This window comes from Fistularia commersonii, chromosome 28 (genome assembly GCF_037954325.1).
Source record: "Fistularia commersonii isolate RoL2024-O1a breed Wild chromosome 28, RoL_Fcom_v1.0, whole genome shotgun sequence".
Lineage (NCBI taxonomy): Eukaryota > Metazoa > Chordata > Actinopteri > Syngnathiformes > Fistulariidae > Fistularia > Fistularia commersonii.
In genome coordinates this window covers 1,635,924-1,653,853 of record NC_141311.1, presented here as the reverse complement: position 1 = coordinate 1,653,853, position 17,930 = coordinate 1,635,924, and the positions used below count along the sequence as shown (strand labels likewise).

The following is a 17,930-nucleotide window of genomic DNA, read 5'->3' as shown; positions in this document are numbered from 1 at the left end:
AGTCGGGGGGAAAAAGGAACTATCCGGCCCTGGAATTTATTATTGAACGTTCCTTGCAGAGTTTCAGCCGATAGAATCGATCGGTCGTCATGTGGAAAGAGGTCTGCACACTGAAAATTCTCCATAAATAAAGATAATTCATTTTACATAGAGTAAAAAAAACATATTCTCGCATGACGATTCGAATGATCGTGTGATTGATTTTTTCCTTTTTTTTTGCACCTTTTCTTAGATATAGCATGCCATATTTTTACATTTAACAATGTTTGTTAACACATACCTCTGTTAGGCATCAGAGGAAGAGCCTATGTTTGCTCAAAACATCATAAGATGAACTTTATTGATCCCCATAGGTGGAATTCCTTTATCACAACAGCGTAACAGTTATAATGTCAAAAAATAAAAAGTAGAATAAATGTAAATAGAGAGAGACAGAAGATTGCAAGACATTCATGAATAAATAGACAGCAGCGACGACAACAGCAACAATTCTCGTCATGCCAGAACACGTTTTTCGGACTACATGTGAAATAAATTCTTTATTTTTGGAGCATTTTTGGTGTGCGGATTTTTTTCAAACCTCTCTTTAGTCAACTTTATTGATCCGGTCTTTATTGCAGCCGACACGTGTGTTTTTTCTTCTTTTTCTAGCCGTCGTCTCCCTCATTTCTGGCGTCCGCGTGAAGCCGGTTTGACATTCACACAATCATTTCTATCAAATCTATGACTTTCGTTTGTCGACGGCCGTGAGCGGATGCAGATGAACCTGCAAAACTAAACACCCTTTTTTTATATTAAGGAGATGAAGACAGCAGCAGCACTAATATTGCTCTCAAGAATAATAATAATAATAATAATAACAATGTTTTAATGAGCGTTTGGTCAGCCAAAGCCCGCCGCATTAAACCGCCGCTTATTATTGATGATCCTCCTCGGCCGTGTTGACGGTCCTGCTAAATAAAGATGCTGTGTTTATGTTGTGCGTCGGAGGGCGGCGTGCGAGAGGCCCAGAGGAGGAGCTAAATAAACACCATCAATTAAAATAACAACGTCTTGGATAGATTTTGGCATTAGCAGTGGAGCAGGCCTGCGGTCAACCCTGGAGAAAATGGAAAAACGGCGAATGCGAAGGTTCACGACCAAAAAGTTTGAATGGAAACGTCCCCTTTTCCGTCCTGTCACAGGTACAAGTTGCTGAACCAAGAGGAGGGCGAGTATTACAACGTGCCCATCCCCGAGGTGGACGACGTGGACTTGGAGCTCCGGCAAAAGTTTGAGGTGAGAACAGAAACGTTTTAAAAAGTCATGGAAAAGCTAAAAGCTTTAGCTAAAAGCTAGAGAAATGTGGATTTCCTGCGACACAGACACTTTGTCGTAAGTATCCGCAGGTTCCCTGATTTGGTCGCTATGGTAACCCCATCCTCGTTCCCGCGGAAATCAGAAGAGCGAAGATGTCTGTGGAGGTTCGCGGTCATCCAGGTCACACTGAATTCTTGTGGAAGTTCAACTGGATTTGTGGAGGAAGAAACTGAAGAAGCCTCAGGGATGAGGGGGGAAAAGTCCTCAAGTGAAGAAATTCAAGTCCAGTTGCCACAAGAAGAAGATTTTGACCAGACTTCGCCATGACCTGGATGACTGAGAACCTCTGCAGATATCTTAGCTCGTAGCTCCTCGCTAACATGGTAACATCTCAGCTCTGGAAGCTTAGAGAACAGGGGGGGGGGGGGGGCCTTCACTGCAAACCCACGCCGTTCCGAACCCACCTGATCTGCTCACCCAGAGGTTCGGCTAAAGCTGAATTCGATTAAATTCAAGTCCAAAGTTACTCCAGAGAGCCGTCCTCTGGATCCCGATCTCCGCCGTCCCCCTTCCCTTTCACACAACTCGCAAGAATCCCGGGAGACGACCCGGCCATGACTCAGATGATCGCTTGGTCTCCTGCATCTGCTCCTCCTGCTGTATTCTAGCTCACCCGCTGCAGTCGCTGCACCGCCGCGATCCTCACATCTCCACAGCTTTGCATCGTTTCTTCCTTTGGTTTGGTCACTTCTTTAAATCTGCGTTCGTCCGTTTCCTCCACCATCCTGCCGGCGACGGCCACGTTCACACAGAGGTGATGGGCACCGTGACGTCTCCCATACAAGATATCTGCCGATGCTTTAGCGTGGATGTTACTTAAATTGCGTCTCCACACGGGTGTCTCATTAGTTGGCCGCCAGATTTGTTCATGATTTACCCCAGATGCCTCCAAGGCCTTCATCTCCTGCAGCCCCGCTTCTGTGATGAAAAAAATAATTTAAAATCTTCTTTGTGATGGATTTTTCATCCTCACAGTGCGATCGAACAACGAAAAGCACCGTTCAGAGTTACTTTGGAGGCTGTTTTTCATGTGTGCTGAACAAAACACTGGTGTCCTCACTGTGATCGGGCGTAGTGCGCCCCCTAGTGGCCAGGTTGTGCACTGCAGGCCTCATTCTGGAATCAAAATTGAATTAAAAAGAGAAACGTCCTATTCAAAGGAGCGCCTCCTGGAAACAGAAAAACTCTGTTTTGTTTTGTTTTTTCTTTTTAATTCTGCCTCACTCCGTGCAAACCGGCCCTCGAGTTTTTTCCTCCGAGGCCGCGCGGTTGCCGTGGAAACTAGATCGAGGTACCGCGATCGGAGTCCATTGTGACAAAAAATGATTTTCTGTTTTCCTCGTTGCGCTATTGTTCGTCAGATAACACACTTGAGCGGTATTCTGCCAAGTCCTGTGTGTGTGTGTGTATGTGTTGCTCGCAACACACACACACACACACACACAAACATAAACACACACAAGTAAAATTCTCTGACCTATGAAAGAGGAATAAACAAGTTTCTTCTCCCCCCCCCAGGCCTGCCAGTTAAATATCCACTTTCTAAAGGTAGCGCTTTCCTGCCTGCTCCGTCTCGATTTCCTCATCAAGCTTCCTCACCTCTTCTTCCTGACCGGGATTGTTTGTGGATCTCCGCCGGCGGCCCGTCCACAAACCAATCCGATTACTAACAGAGATGCGCCGGCACATGCCCGAGCCGAGTTACCGACCGAACGGGTCCATGTGCCGCCCTCCTTTCCGCACTCACACGTTCACCCATCTTCCGATCACGTGCTCGAAAAGGGGATTACATACGACGTCCACGTCTGCGACACGGATGTCCTTCGTCTCCCGTATCGGTCGAAGTTGCAAAGAGGAGAGCGGACCAACCTGCCGCATCCTCCTAAACACAGGTGGACGGACGACTGGGTCGGAGCGTATGTAATCCCCCGGGTACGTGGAGGCCTTCCGTCTCGTCATCCTCACCTCTGTTCGTGCGCCGTCGCAGGCCGAAAGCGTCGCCGCCGCCCCGTTTGGCGGCGGACACCAAGCATGGAGGCACGCCGTCTGGTGACCGTGCAGTGGTTGTGTGTGACGTGTGCATGCCGAACATCTGTTTCGTGCGGACGGAAAAAAACGGACGCTTTGTTTCCGCGACGCTCTCCAGCTTCTGCCGGAAAATCCAAAGTGCTTCTCGCGAGCGGCCACCGGGTGTCTCTGCAGGATCGGCAGGGGGTGGAAACCTTGAGCGTGCGACCGGACGCACCGACGGGGCCACAGGAAGTGCGGCGTCAAACATTTCCTGCGGAGAAAACACTAAAAAGTTAAACCCGCGATGCACGTTGTGTGTGTTTCCTACACTTTCATACGCACCCTCACGTTATGGAATCGGAGGTCGGGAGGTTCAAATAATAATAATAATAATAAGTTGTATTTAAAAAGCCTCCTTTCCTGTGACATGTCACCATAGGAGCATGTGTTTCCTCACCGCTTAAAATAGCTCATTAATCAGACCTTTGCATGCTAAAGTGTGCGTGTGTGTGTGTGTGAAGCTCAGGGAAATAAATACATGGGTGTTTTTATGTGATGTATGGGGGTGCGTGGGGTCCAGCGGCAGTCTGGTTGCCCTGGTAACGGCCCCCATGGCAGGGGGAAAGCAGCGGCGGTGCGGCGGTGATAAGAGCCCGCCGCGTCCTGATTGCCCCCTTCTTTTTTTTTTGAGCAAGTGAGTCATTCCAACAACAGGGAACCCTGAAACCCCCGGCAGAGGCTTTCAGCACCGATCCCCGGTGCGACTGGAGGCTCTGCAGAGAAACGGGGCAAGATGTAAATCCGTCAGCGGAGGAAGGCGTTAGGATCGTCATCCATAAGCAACATGATTCATTTCTCTTTTCAACATTTTTTTTTGCCTAAATTAACTCCTTATTCAACATGAAGAAACAAAAAAATGGGGTTTAAAAAGGCGACATTGGAATGAGGGGAGAAAAGTGTCAGGGGGTACGAAGAGATAGAAGAATATCAGCCAGAAGGAAAGGAAAGGTTGAAGAGACACTGGTGAGATGATCTGCAAACACTGACAATGACCAAAGAGCTGAGCTGAAGGTGGCAAAGATGGAGATTCTGAGGTTCTCTTTGGGAGCGACCAGGATGGAGAGGAGCAGGAATGAGTCCATCAGAGGGAGGGCACATGGTAGATGTTTTGGAGAGAAGGTCAGAGAAGCCAGATGGTCGTCGTGAGAGTTGATATGAAGGTAGTTGGTGTGAGAGAGGAGGATCCAGAGAACAGGGTTAGATGGAGAAGGTGGATTTGCTGTGCAGATCCCTGTGTCGGGGTGCTGTGTTGGGGTGCAGGACATGTATGACTGACACAAAGGGATGACTAAGATGGTTTGGACATGAACACTCCTCTGTTCATGTCTAAACCATGGTGAAGATCTGGCTAGAAAGACGCTGAAGGTGGAGCTGCAAGGCAGGAGGTCTAGAGCAGTGGTCCCCAATCGCGCACCGGTCAACGCTTGACAATTTTACCACGGGGGGGAGTCTTGTGCAGTACACTCAGATTGTTTGTATTGCCACTATAATAGAATCTTCCGTCTGACGTCTGTTTTACTCATTTTGCTAGCTTGTGGGTTACATTTTCGGCGCTCAAGTGACGGAGATGTAACCGAGAGATTAGGGGACATTTTTCAAAATAAAAGATTTTTCAAAATAATATGGAAAATAATCGATTATTTCTTGATCCACGGACCAATACCTGGGGGTTGGGGACCACCGGTCTAGAGGAAGACCAAAGAGAAGTTCCTTCGGGATAAATAAAGTTGTTGTTATCTTATCTTATTGATGGACGTGGTGAGAGAGGATATGAAGGTAGTTGGTGTGGGGGAGGAGGATCCAGAGAATAGATGGAGAAGGTTGATTCACTGTGGAGACCCTGAAGGGACAGGCCCAAAGGAAAAGATGTAGTCCCAGAAAACCAGTCCACATGGAGTTAGTTCTGATCCTCTAGCTTTGCCAACCTGTACATGAGGATCTTGAGGTTTGTTTGTTTTTTGTATTTCAGCCCTTCCACTGGGAGCCTTGAAATATACAGTGTGAATTTCTATTGCATTTCATTATTTTTAAGTTCCTCTTTCCTGGAATGATCACTGTTTTTTTTTCTGAGAGATAGTCTCGTGTTCACGCAGCCGGTGATGTAACTCTGCCCCTCCGGACAGGAAGCTCTGTCTGTGGCGTCCAGATGTGAAAGTCTGAGACCCCCCCGGGCGCCTTCGGTGACGAAGCGTATGTCCTTGCTTGGAGCCCGAGGACGAGCGTAAACAATTTCCCCCCCGCGTCCCTCGTGGAGAACGCGGTCCGGCGGCGAGGCGGACCCGGCGCTTTGAATCACGCTCGAGCTCCGCAGACTGTCAGCAGGTGTTTGCTTGATTTGCCAGCCCGCCGGCGCCTCGGCTTCCGACGCCGCTCTTCTAATGCCGCGCACGTTCGTGTCGTCCACGGCAGAAAGCCAAGATGGGCCACGGCAAAAAGGTGATCACGCCGTCCGACCACCGGCGCTTCAGCCTGCCGTCGGGTAACGCCGAGCGGATCCGACTCAGCGACTTCAACTTCCTGGCCCTCCTCGGGAAAGGAAGCTTCGGGAAGGTGAGGTCTAAACTCTTCTGCGCCTTCTTTTTTATTTCTTATCCATGTCATCTCATCCCAGCCCACTCCTATTTTCCTTTATTTATTTTATCCTTGTCATTGCTGTTGTCTATTTCACTCTTACTGTCTTTTTTTTTTTTTTTAGTCCATTCTTATCCTTGATGTTGTTGTTGTTGTTGTTCTGTCAGCTGTTTATTTACTTGTGGAGGTCTTTGCTATTTTCTTGCTTCATATTTATTGACATTTAACTGTTACGCATCTGTTTACCGAAAAGTTTATCTTCTCTTATCCGGCGTCTCTTGAACCGCAGGTGATGCTGGCGGAAATGAAGTCGACGGAGGAGCTGTACGCCATCAAGATCCTCAAGAAGGACGTGGTCATCCAGGACGACGACGTGGAGTGCACCATGGTGGAGAAGCGGGTCCTGGCCCAGAGGGACAAACCGCCGTTCCTCACGCAGCTGCACTCCTGCTTTCAGACCGTGGTGTGTGTGTGGAAGCGACGACAACACACACACACACACACACACACACATCTGTTGATGTCTGGCGTCTGCAAATATAGCGCATTGCAAGTTTGTGTTTGTTTCTTGTCTCCTGGTCCACCCTGAACTTCCGTTTTAAGCTTATTGATGCCGTTGATCTGAAAGTCCTCACTGTGACGTCGGCCTTTTAGAGGAGATCAGTTAGAAAACCAGCACTCTTCCTATGCCTAGGAAGAGTACTACAGATGCAGTATTTGCGTTGAGAATGCTAATAGAAAAGTACAGAGAAGGCCAGAGGGAGTTGCATTGCGTTTTCGTAGACCTAGAAAAAGCATATGACAGGGTACCAAGAGAGGAGCTCTGGTATTGTATGAGGAAGTCTGGAGTGGCAGAGAAGTATGTTAGACTGGTGCAGGACATGTATGCTCGCTGTGAGACACTGGTACGGTGTGCTGTAGGGGTAACAGAGAAGTTCAAGGTGGAGGTGGGACTCCATCAGGGATCAGCTCTGAGCCCCTTCTTGTTCGCAATGGTGATGGACAGGCTGACAGTTGAGGTTAGACAGGAATCTCCATGGACCATGATGTTTGCAGATGACATTGTGATCTGTAGTGAGAGCAGGGAACAGCTTGAGGAACATCTAGAGAGGTGGAGGTATGCTCTGAAAAGGAGAGGAATGAAATTTAGTCGCAGCAAGACAGAATAAATGTGTGTGAGAATGAGAGGAACTCTGGTGGAACGGTGAGGCTACAGGGAGTGGAGATCAAGAAGCTGGAGGATTTCAGGTACTTAGGGTCAACAGTCCAGGGCAACGGAGAGTGCGGAAAAGAGGTGAAGAGACGGGTCCAAGCAGGTCGGAATGGGTGGAGAAAAGTGTCAGGGGTACGAAGAGATAGAAGAACATCAGCCAGAATAAAAGGAAAGGTGTACAAGACAGTGGTGAGACGAGCGATGATGTTTGGACTAGAAACTGTTCCAATGACCAAAAGACAGCAGGCAGAACTAGAGGTTGTAGAGATGAAGATGTTGAGGTTCTCTTTGGGAGTGACCAGGATGGAGAGGATCAGGAATGAGTCTATCAGAGGAACAGCACATGTTCAGTGTTTTTGAGAGAAGGTCAGAGAAGCCAGACTGAGATGGTTGGGTCATGTACAGGGAAGGGATAGAGAATATATTGGTAAACGGAATTTGTCACAAGGGTGCAGGACATGTATGACCAAGACAAAGTGATGACTGAGATGGTTTGGATGTGAAGACTCCTCTGTTCATGTCTAAACCATGGTGAAGATCTGGCTAGAAGGTTGCTGAAGGTGGAACTGCCAGGCAAGAGGTCTCGAGGAAAACCAAAGAGAAGTTTTATGGACGTAGTGAGAGAAGATATTAAGGTAGTTGGTGTGAGAGAGGAGGATCCAGAGAATAGGGTTAGACGGAGAAAGTTGACTCGCTGTGGCAACACCTGAAGGGAAAAGCCGTAGGAAGAAGAAGAAGAAGAAGAAGAAGAAGTTAGAAAACCAGCAATGAGCAAAGAGCGGACGGAGAAGATCAGCCCGTGATCACCCCATTCTTGACGGAGCCGTTTTGACTGTGTGTCCTTTCCTTTCCACTCCGGTCCAGGATCGGCTGTACTTTGTGATGGAGTACATCAACGGAGGAGACCTCATGTATCACATCCAGCGCATGGGCAAGTTCAAAGAGCCGCAGGCAGTGTGAGAACATCGTCCTGCACCATCATCTCCTCACATGTCCTCAGGCCTTCACACAATACATGTACAAATATGCACATCCGACGTGGTAAAATGTGGTTTTCCGAGGGAATTTCTTCTTCCCCGTAAAATTTGTGCGTTTTTTTCCGAGTTAAGCCCACCTGGCACTCCAATTAGCTAATTGCTTGTTTTTCGGCAAAGCAACCATCATCAGCATCAGTTAGATGTTTACATCAGCTCCATCTGAGCCCTAAACTTCTTCTTTGTATGTCAAATTAAGAACTTTTCCACTTTGGCATAGCTGTGGAGTTTTGTGAGAGGAGCCTCTTCAATCAGGGACATTTTTACCTTGATTAATTCATGAATAGAAATATTCCGATCCATCTCCCTTGCAGGTTTTATGCCGCGGAAATCGCCGTGGGCCTGTTCTTCTTGCACCGAAAAGGAATCATCTACAGGTGAGCGTCTCCTCGGGCGGTTTCGGTCGCCAGAAGCCCAGAAATCAAACGCTCGCCTCTGTCGCCGCCGCAGGGATCTGAAGCTGGACAACGTGATGCTGGACTCCGAAGGCCACATCAAGATCGCCGACTTCGGCATGTGTAAGGAGAGCATGTACGAGGGAATGACCACGCGCACCTTCTGCGGCACACCGGACTACATCGCGCCGGAGGTGAGGTTCCTGGACGCGGGAAGGGTGGAGGTATTTGAATAACTTTTCCTGCAAATGTGCGTGAGGAGAATTCGACAGCTCCGCGTTCATGTGTGTTGCGGTGGTCCAGACCAGTAGGGGAGGCAGGGGAGGCCGTGCCTCACTTGCCAATCTTGGAAAGGAAATAGGTTGAATGAAAAAAACAAAGAAATGGTTATATTTATCAGGGATTTCAGAGATGAAGATGCTAAGGTTGTCTTTGGGAGGACAGATCGAATCAGGAATGAGTCCATCAGAGAAGGTCAGAGAAGCCAGACTGAGATGGTGTGGGTCGTGAATGTATTGGTAGAGGGATGCTGGAATTGTAGGTCTAGAGGAAGACCAAAGAGAAGATTCATGGACATCCTGAGAGGATGTGAAGGTAGTTGGTGTGAGAGAGGAGGATCCAGAGTGTTAGATGGAGAAGTTGTGGAGACCCCTGAAGGGGGATTTGCACTATACAGGTATTTGTCATTTAACTTCATCAGTTAAATGACGTGCGGTGAGGCAGCCGACTCTTGAGCCTCAACGTAGATGACGGCTGACTGCCGGCAAGCTCTGCACTGAGACCGGATTGCTGTCTCTCTGTATGTCTCTATTAAGATGTTTAAACATTTTTGTCAACAACTGTATGGATGCTACTAGATTCTTGCATGAGGGATCATAAAACGGGTGCAAAGAGCCACTAAGTGAGGCACGCAGTTCTCCTGCCTCACCGTAGGGGGCGCTTGTGATTAAACTCTGCAGAATATAGCGACAGCTAGCTAGAGTTAGCAAGTCAAGCTCAGCTATCCGTTCTTTTTTTCCTCTCCACTTTCAAAATGGAGGATTACATATCCAAAATTAGATCGTTTTGTAAATTGGGCTTTAAATCGAAGCAGGAGATAATAATGAAAGGAGAACCGACGCCAGAGCTAAAGGGTTCGCTGCAGACTCTGCGACAGAAGACTCGCTCTTTTCAAACAAATCAGTCAAATCTGATTGTGATGAAGTCGGTGCCTCACCTGCCGTGAACATCACCGCACGTGACTGGTCCAGCTGGATGTTTAGGTGAGAAGATGAGAAGATCTTACCTTCAGGTGAAGTCCAGTATGGTTTGGTATCAGCCAGATCCATCACAGGATATTTATACATTGAATTACAACATGGGTGGTTCGTACCTCCTCCTCACGGCGAGAAGGTCCCTGATGGAGTCTCCATGTTCTCCCCGCATCAAGAACATGCAGGAGGTTCCTTGGAGATCCTAATCGATGGAATGAGAAGGCGAATGGTTGCACGTCTGTAAGGCTCCCCGTGATGGAGCCGTCCAGGGTGAACATCTCGCCACCATCCCACAATGATACGTCCACTGTCCCGGTCTGGTTCTGGGACCAGCGACGGTTCCCAGCTGCTCTCGGAAACGTCTTTCTTCTTCACGAAGATGACGAATGGATGTTATTTTAGCGCTCCCTCACGTGGAAGGAGGTGTGGAGATGATTCATGGGTGAGGAGGACGTGTTTGCCAGCAGGGTGAGATCTTCCCGACCTCAGTCTCGGAGGTGACTTCAGGAGCCGCCGTCGGGCTGAAGAAGCGCGATAAAGACCTCCAAGTCAAATGTCCGCAGAATCATCTGGGCTTAGCCAGGATCTAATGGACTTTGTGTACTAAATTGGTCCTACCTCCTCCTCCCCTTCTTCTTCTTCTGGTCTGGGCTGCTGCTGGACCTTATCCATCTTCTCCATCTTCTCTGTTTCAGATCATAGCGTACCAGCCGTACGGGAAATCCGTGGACTGGTGGGCTTACGGCGTTCTTCTCTACGAGATGCTGGCGGGGCAGGTAGGTTTCTCGCAGATACGACGGCTTGCGATCGGCGAGATGGTGGAGAACATCCATGTTCGGCCTCACGACGGTCAAAGTTAGGATTTCTAGATCCTGGATTCCTGGATTATGTTCTGTACAACAACTAGATCTCTTTTAGAGGATCTCGCCCTGTGAAACCATGGAAGGTGCTTGTAGATGTCATGGTTTTCGCTCCACAGGGAGAATTCCAGTCGTCACCTCACGTCTTTTCACATTTCACAAGATCTGAGCTGCAAAATGTCATTATCGCTCTCACACTTCTTCTCTGTTGTCTTCTTCTCGTTTTTTTTTTTTTCCATCTTCTGCAGCCGCCGTTCGATGGCGAGGACGAGGACGAGCTCTTCCAGTCCATCATGGAGCACAATGTGTCCTACCCAAAGTCCATGTCCAAAGAGGCCGTGTCCATCTGCAAAGGGGTGAGTGATGTTTGCGAGAACATGCTGTTGGAGTCGAGAGAACTGAGAAGGTGGACGAGATCGAGGGCCGAGAAGAGCAGACCCTGAGGAGAAGGAGGAGGTGTAGATGCAGAGGTTCTCATAGTGAAGAGGATGTAGAGGATCAGGTACGAGTCCTTCAGAAGGACAGCAGACTCAGATGGTTTGGATGTGGACAGAGGAGGGATGGTGAAGATCTGGGTGGAAGGAGGCTGAGGTTGGAGGAGGTCCAGGGGAAGACCAGGGAGGAGCTTTATGGATGGAGGGAAGGAGGACAGGAAGGGGGTGGTGTGGGAGGAGAGGGTTAGATGGAGGCAGATGATTGGCTGATGGTTAGATGGAGGCAGATGATTGGCTTACGGTTAGATGGAGGACGATGATTGGCTGAGTGTTAGATTGAGGCAGTTGATTGTCCTGATGGTTAGATGGAGGCAGATGATTGGCTGATGATCAGATGGAGGCAGATGATTGGTTGATGTTTAGATGGAAGCAGATGATTGGCTCTGGCGACCAATGAGTGGAGCCGCCCAGACGAGAAGAAGAAGAAGATTGAGGAGGAGGCAGGCAGGTCAAATTTAGTGCACAAAGTCCATCAGATCCTGGACTCCTGCAGTGACCTCCGGAATCTCAGAAGGTCATCGAGATCCCGACTCCATCCGTCAGATCAGGTCTTTAAAACCCCTTTTTCCCGGTTCATCGTCCCTGCGACAGAGACGTAGGAGTGGGTCCTCGCCCCTCTCGGTGTTTGCGTCCCGTCTCGTTTGCCAAGCCGATAAATGACGGCGCCGCAGAAAGGCGAGGGGGAAGGGACGACTTTCCCCGCGGCCCTTTTCGCCGGCGTTCGTCTAACCTCGCTTTCGCCCGTCCCCCCCAGCTGATGACCAAGCACCCGTCCAAGCGTCTGGGCTGCGGCCCTGAAGGGGAGCGAGACGTCAGGGAGCAGGCCTTCTTCAGGCGCATCGACTGGGAGCGGCTGGCCAGCAGGGAGATCCAGCCGCCGTTCAAGCCCAAAGTGGTGAGAGGACTCTTCCTTCGCACCGAGTCACATGACCTCCACATCCATCCATCCATCCATCCATCCATCCATCCATCTACAGTCTTTCTATCCATCCATCCATCCATCCATCTGGTCTATCCATCCATGTACAGTCTTTCTATCATCCATCCATCCATCCATGTACAGTCTTTCTATCCATCCATCCATCCATCCATCCGTCCATCCATCCATCCATCCATCCATCCATCCATCCATCTACAGTCTTTCTATCCATCCATCCATCCATCCATCCATCCATCCATCCATCCATCCATCTACAGTCTTTCTATCCATCCATCCATCCATCTGGTCTATCCATCCATGTACAGTCTTTCTATCATCCATCCATCCATCCATCCATGTACAGTCTTTCTATCCATCCATCCATCCATCCATCCATCCATCCATCCATCCATCCATCCATCCATCTACAGTCTTTCTATCCATCCATCCATCCATCTGGTCTATCCATCCATGTACAGTCTTTCTATCATCCATCCATCCATCCATCCATGTACAGTCTTTCTATCCATCCATCCATCCATCCATCTGGTCCATCCATCCATCTGGTCCATCCATCCATCCATCCATCCATCCATCCATCTGGTCCATCCATCCATCCATCCATCCATCCATCTGGTCCATCCATCCATCCATCCATCCATCCATCCATCCATCGAGAGTCTTGCTATCTTCCATCCATCCATCCATCCATCCATCCATCCATCCATCCATCCATCTACAGTCTTTCTATCCATCCATCCATCCATCTATCTGGTCTATCCATCCATCTACAGTCTATCGGTCCATCTATCCATCCTTCTCATCTATCTATCCATCCTTCTACAGTCTTATCTATCTATCCATCCATCCATCCATTCATCCATCCATCCAGAGGCTGTCTATCTATCTATCTATCTATCTATCTATCTATCTATACACCCATCTATTCATCTACATTCCATCCATCCATGGATGTAAATGGATGGATGTTTATTGTAAAGTTGAGTTCTTGGAGATCATAAAGTTTGAGCAGCGGCTTCATCCATGGAGCCTCCAGGGTGCAGCGGCTGCTCCAACTTTATGAAGATCCTGGTTTCAGCGGTGGTGGGGGAGGGGATGGGAGGAGCAGCAGGAGTCCACCTGTAAGCCCTTCCGAAACATCGCATTTTCTCAAAACGAGTGAAAATATGTCAGAACAACATTTCGTGGACGGAAATAGACATTTAAATCCAAACAGCCAAACGATGTAATGACGTCCCGCGCGCTGATTCCCCTCCAGACTAAAGCTAAATAACGAGCCGAGCGATGCCTTCGGGTCCCCGTGCGACGTTTTCTCCTTATGGATGTAAACACACAGACGCGTCTTTTGTCCAACACTGAAATTCAGCTTCCGACACGGTGCACGTACCCATAGCTGACATCATAACCATCAGCCTCGGGAGTTTGGCCGAGGTTGTTTGCATTCATGAAGCAGGTGGGTATTGATAGACGCATAAAGCTGGAGGAACCTCATCTGGCGGTGGGTTTTTATTTCTCTCACGACCCCCGTTAGCGACGCCGGGCTCGTAACGTCCCCGCCTTCCCCGCCTGCTGCCGCCGACGCAGAGGTCGACATCCGAGCGAACTCCAAGTATTTGGATTCATTATCCAGAATGTTAGTTTCCCGCCGATGCAAAGCCGTGCAAACCGGGTTTACAGAATCAGAGTCACAATTATTTGCCTTCAAGGGGCAATCGGGAGTCACATGGGGTATAAATTACCGTACACACAGGATTTCTCCACCCGGATTCCTCCATGGCAGATAGAGTTCTAGAAATATGGATTTAATGGCGGCTGACATGTCGTTTGTGCTTCCTTCTCTGTGGAAGGATTCACCCGCTTCCTTCTCAGAGAGCCTTCAGGTGTTTTTCCAGTAATGGGTATCTTCTCTCCACCCTTCTTGCTCATCCTCTGCGTCCATAAAGGCTGACGTGTGTGGCAGCCGCCGCCGCCGCCGCCGCCCTCAGATCCCGCCTCCCCCCAGCGTCGACACCGAAACCTCCTTCTGTCACTCCAAATTTTCTGTTTCTTTTTCACGTTTAAGGACCTGCTGCGTCCTCCGAGTCTCAGAGACGTCTCTCTCTTTCTCCCTCGGACTCCCGAGCCCTTTCTGGAGGCCGGACGAGGAAAAAAAAAAAAAAGAACAAAAAAAAAAAAACGACGTCGCGCTCGGCGCTCTATCGCGATCCACTCGCTCTCACGGATCGCCGACCGTTTTCGCCGTATACGTCGAACGGCTGGAAACACATGACCGCCCCGAGCGGAGCGGCGCGCCGATGCTCGTGACCTCTGCGGTGGCTGCTCAGAGTCAGCTTCTAATCTAATTAAACTTCCACCCGACTACACATTAGGCTTTGACATTTCCTGCTCTACCTTCCCTCTGGGGCTGTAAAGAAGCCTTTAACTAAAAACGGAAAGCGCTTTTAATCACGACGCATCCTGTTATCCCAACCTCGTAACAAACCTTTTTTTTCTTCACACCAGTGCGGCAAAGGCGCGGAGAACTTCGACAAGTTTTTCACGCGCACGCAGCCCGTGCTGACTCCGCCCGACCAGCTGGTCATCGCCAACATCGACCAGAGCGAGTTCGCGGGTTTCTCCTTCATCAACGCCCAGTTCGTCCACCCGTCCCTGCACAGCGTGGTATGAGGAGGAGCTCAGCACGTTCCAGTCACCGGCATGACCGACCTCCACCCCGCCCGGCTGCAGACCCTTCCAGCCTCCAGCAGTAGTTATCCATATCTGTGACCGGGAACGACGTAGGCGCACGCCGTTGACGAAGGGATCCTCGGCGCGCTTTGACCTGAACGCCGCCGCCGCCGAGCGTCCCGTGTTTCCGCTCCCTCCGACCCGCAGCCTTTTCTCGTGTTGAAGATGTGTGACGTTTCCTTCTCATGCCTCCTCGTTCCCCCTCCGCCATCTTACTACGCAACGCCAGAGCGTTCTCCCGCTTCGTCCTGAGATGCTACACATGTATATTTTATTTACATGCTCGACAAAGAGGTAGTGTACGGTCACTCGAGTGCCAAAGCAAGAGTGGGGAAGTTCTTTTCAGCGGATTTCGGCGTCGAACGTTTGTTTCGCGGCGCCGCCTGGAAAACGCGATTTTTCCGGCGGGTCCGCGGGGGGAAGACGGCGTCGTCATCCGAGTATAGATATGTCGTATCCATATGCACAAAGGGGATCTCTGTTGCATGCTTACTTCCCGGCTGCGTATGAACTGTAGACTCTAGGATGCAGTGCACGTCTGCTACCACAGCAAAAGTTTAATATTATCATATAAACTATGTTAATATATAACTGTCATGTTTTGAAAAGTCTTACCCCGAGGAGTTCCCGCTCGTTTCCTGTTTTACGTTCCGAGACTGCGCCCTCTGAACCCCGACGTACGTCCGCCACTTTTTTGTAAATATGTTACAAATGAGATGTTTGACGAAGACGAGTTCACTACAGATTTTATACTAAGAACTGAATGTGCTTTTACTACCGTAGGGAGTTTGAAGATTTCTATGTTTAGACCCCCCCTTCCCTCTCCTCCCTTTTCACGTCTGGCTGAATCTTTGGTAGCTTTTGGTATCGGCGAACCCTCGCTGTGTGTTTTCTACTCGGTGTCCTAGAGAGCCTGCGGCGCTGCTGACCGCGCGGTCCGACGCCCTCTTCCCCCCTCGTCGTCTCAGGGTGGAAACCTTCTTTCCTTCTTTCCTCTCTTTGCCTTTACTATGTGCATGCGTGAGCCGAGGCCCGACCGAAGCATGAGAACGACCGCTGCATGATGATACGGAGACCCTCCCCCGGCCCCCGGCGTGGCGAGTTTCCCCCCAAACCCCCGATGCACGGAAACAAACCGATGGCCGTCGACACACACGCTGGTTGGCCTCTGTTTCTTTTTTTTTTTTTTTAATTATAGGTTGTTACGTTTGAATACAGGTAAAAAACAAAAGGCATACAGAAAGTCATCATTAAAAAAAAAAATAAAAAAAAAAAAAACTGCCAAATTTAAGGAAGGCGTCTTAATATCGCAGCTGTCGCATCCGGACCAAAATGAGATTTCTAACAAAAACAAAACAAAAAAAATTAGGGGAGAAAATTGAGTGTTTACATGTCTCACATTGAGAATCTGCACTGGAAGAGAGAGGAGGAAGGTGTTGGTGGGCGAGGAGGAGTAAACCTCTGTACCGATGACAGGGATAATCAAACGTTAGACCAGACGGGGTGCGATACGACTACAGGCTGCCGTTGGAGCCGCGGGGACGTTTTGTATGTATTTCCTCTCACAACCCCTGCTGTTATTAACATGATTCCTCTTGTTCATTGTGGTATGACGACGACTGTGTTTAAATAAAGTATGGAAACAAACGTGCGTCGGCTCTGGTTTGTTTTGAAGCCGCTCTCTGCGTGGGATCCGTGCAGGTTAAGTCTGAGCCTCGACCAATTTGAAGACAAGCGCACAAACTTATTCCTCAAGTTTCCTCTGATGAAAATGATTTTGACAAGCAGTTAATATTTGAGTGTTTCTTCGGGTGAAACTTACTCCGTTGCTCTTACTTTGCTGCTGAAATATGGAAGGCGACGTGTGTGTGCGTGTGTGTGATGTCATGTGGCGTTCACACACGCTTTTTGAATGTCTGCGTGACGTTTGAATAATGACGAATGGCGGTTCATCAACAGGACGTGTGAATTAGCGGGTGAGCCGTTTCACTGTCTTCTTCTTTTCCCTTCAGGAGTCTCGAAAGGAAATCAACCTCCATCTGACCGTAATCTCTGGATCCTCCTCTTTCACACCAACCACCTTCATATCCTCGCTCATGACGTCCATCATGAACAGAGGAGTGTTCATGTCTAAAACATCTCAGTCATCACTTTGTCTCGGTCATACATGTCCTGCACCCCTGTGACAAATTCTCTCTCTCCTTTTGGCTTTTCCCTTCAGGGGTCTCCACAGGAAATCAACCTTCTCCATCTCACCCTACTCTCTGTATCCTCCTCTCTCACACCAACCACCTTCATATCCTCGCTCATGACGTCCATCAATCATCTCTTTGGTCTTCCTCTAGACCTCCTATTCCAGCAACCGTCTACCAATATATTCACAATCCTTCCCCTGTCCATGACCCAACCATCTCAGTCATCACTTTGTCTCGGTCATACATGTCCTGCACCCTGTGACAAATTCGTCTTTTCCTTTGGGCTTTTCCCTTCAGGGGTCTCCACAGGGAATCCACCTTCTCCATCTAATCCTGTTCTCTGGATCCTCCTCTCTCACACCAACTAACTTCAGATCCTCTCTCTCGACGTCCATCAATCATCTCTTTGGTCTTCCTCTAGATCTCCTATTCCAGCAACCGTCTACCAATATATTTACAATCCCTCCCCTGTCCATGACCCAACCATCTCACTCTGGCTTCTCTGACCTTCTCTCCAGAACATCTACCATGTGCTGTCACTTGATTGACTCATTCCTGATCCTCTCCATCCTGGTCACTCCCAAAGACAACCTCAACACCTTCATCTCTGCGACCTCCAACTCTGCCTCCTGTCTTCTGTCATTGTCAGTGTGTGTAGATCATCACTGCCTCATCCACCTTTCCTTTCCTTCTGGCTGATAGTCTTCTATCTCATAGTGGTTTTACTTTGTGTCTCCATATGAACTGATGAACTGAATGAGCTTGTTTGTTCTTCAGGCTCGTGTCTCTTTCTGTGACGGGTCCAAAGTGAGCCCATCC

At 49.1% G+C, this 17,930-nt stretch overlaps 1 protein-coding gene across 2 annotated transcripts in view; it reads left to right on the top strand.

The window, feature by feature from the left end:
- prkcab (protein kinase C, alpha, b) overlaps positions 1-16,567 on the top strand; it is a 95,321-nt gene extending 78,754 nt beyond the window's left edge. The window contains exons 8-18 of one of the 2 annotated variants that reach the window (XM_086175385.1): positions 1,185-1,278; positions 2,878-2,907; positions 5,839-5,979; positions 6,290-6,463; positions 8,078-8,169; positions 8,562-8,624; positions 8,698-8,836; positions 10,591-10,671; positions 11,004-11,111; positions 12,004-12,144; positions 14,692-16,567. In XM_086175385.1, coding sequence (XP_086031511.1) covers positions 1,185-1,278; positions 2,878-2,907; positions 5,839-5,979; positions 6,290-6,463; positions 8,078-8,169; positions 8,562-8,624; positions 8,698-8,836; positions 10,591-10,671; positions 11,004-11,111; positions 12,004-12,144; positions 14,692-14,856 — 1,228 coding nt within the window. In that variant the 3' untranslated portion in view covers positions 14,857-16,567. The remainder of the gene's footprint in view (positions 1-1,184; positions 1,279-2,877; positions 2,908-5,838; positions 5,980-6,289; positions 6,464-8,077; positions 8,170-8,561; positions 8,625-8,697; positions 8,837-10,590; positions 10,672-11,003; positions 11,112-12,003; positions 12,145-14,691) is intronic. The other variant, XM_086175386.1, reaches the window with a different exon arrangement.
- Positions 16,568-17,930: the final 1,363 nt, after the last annotated feature.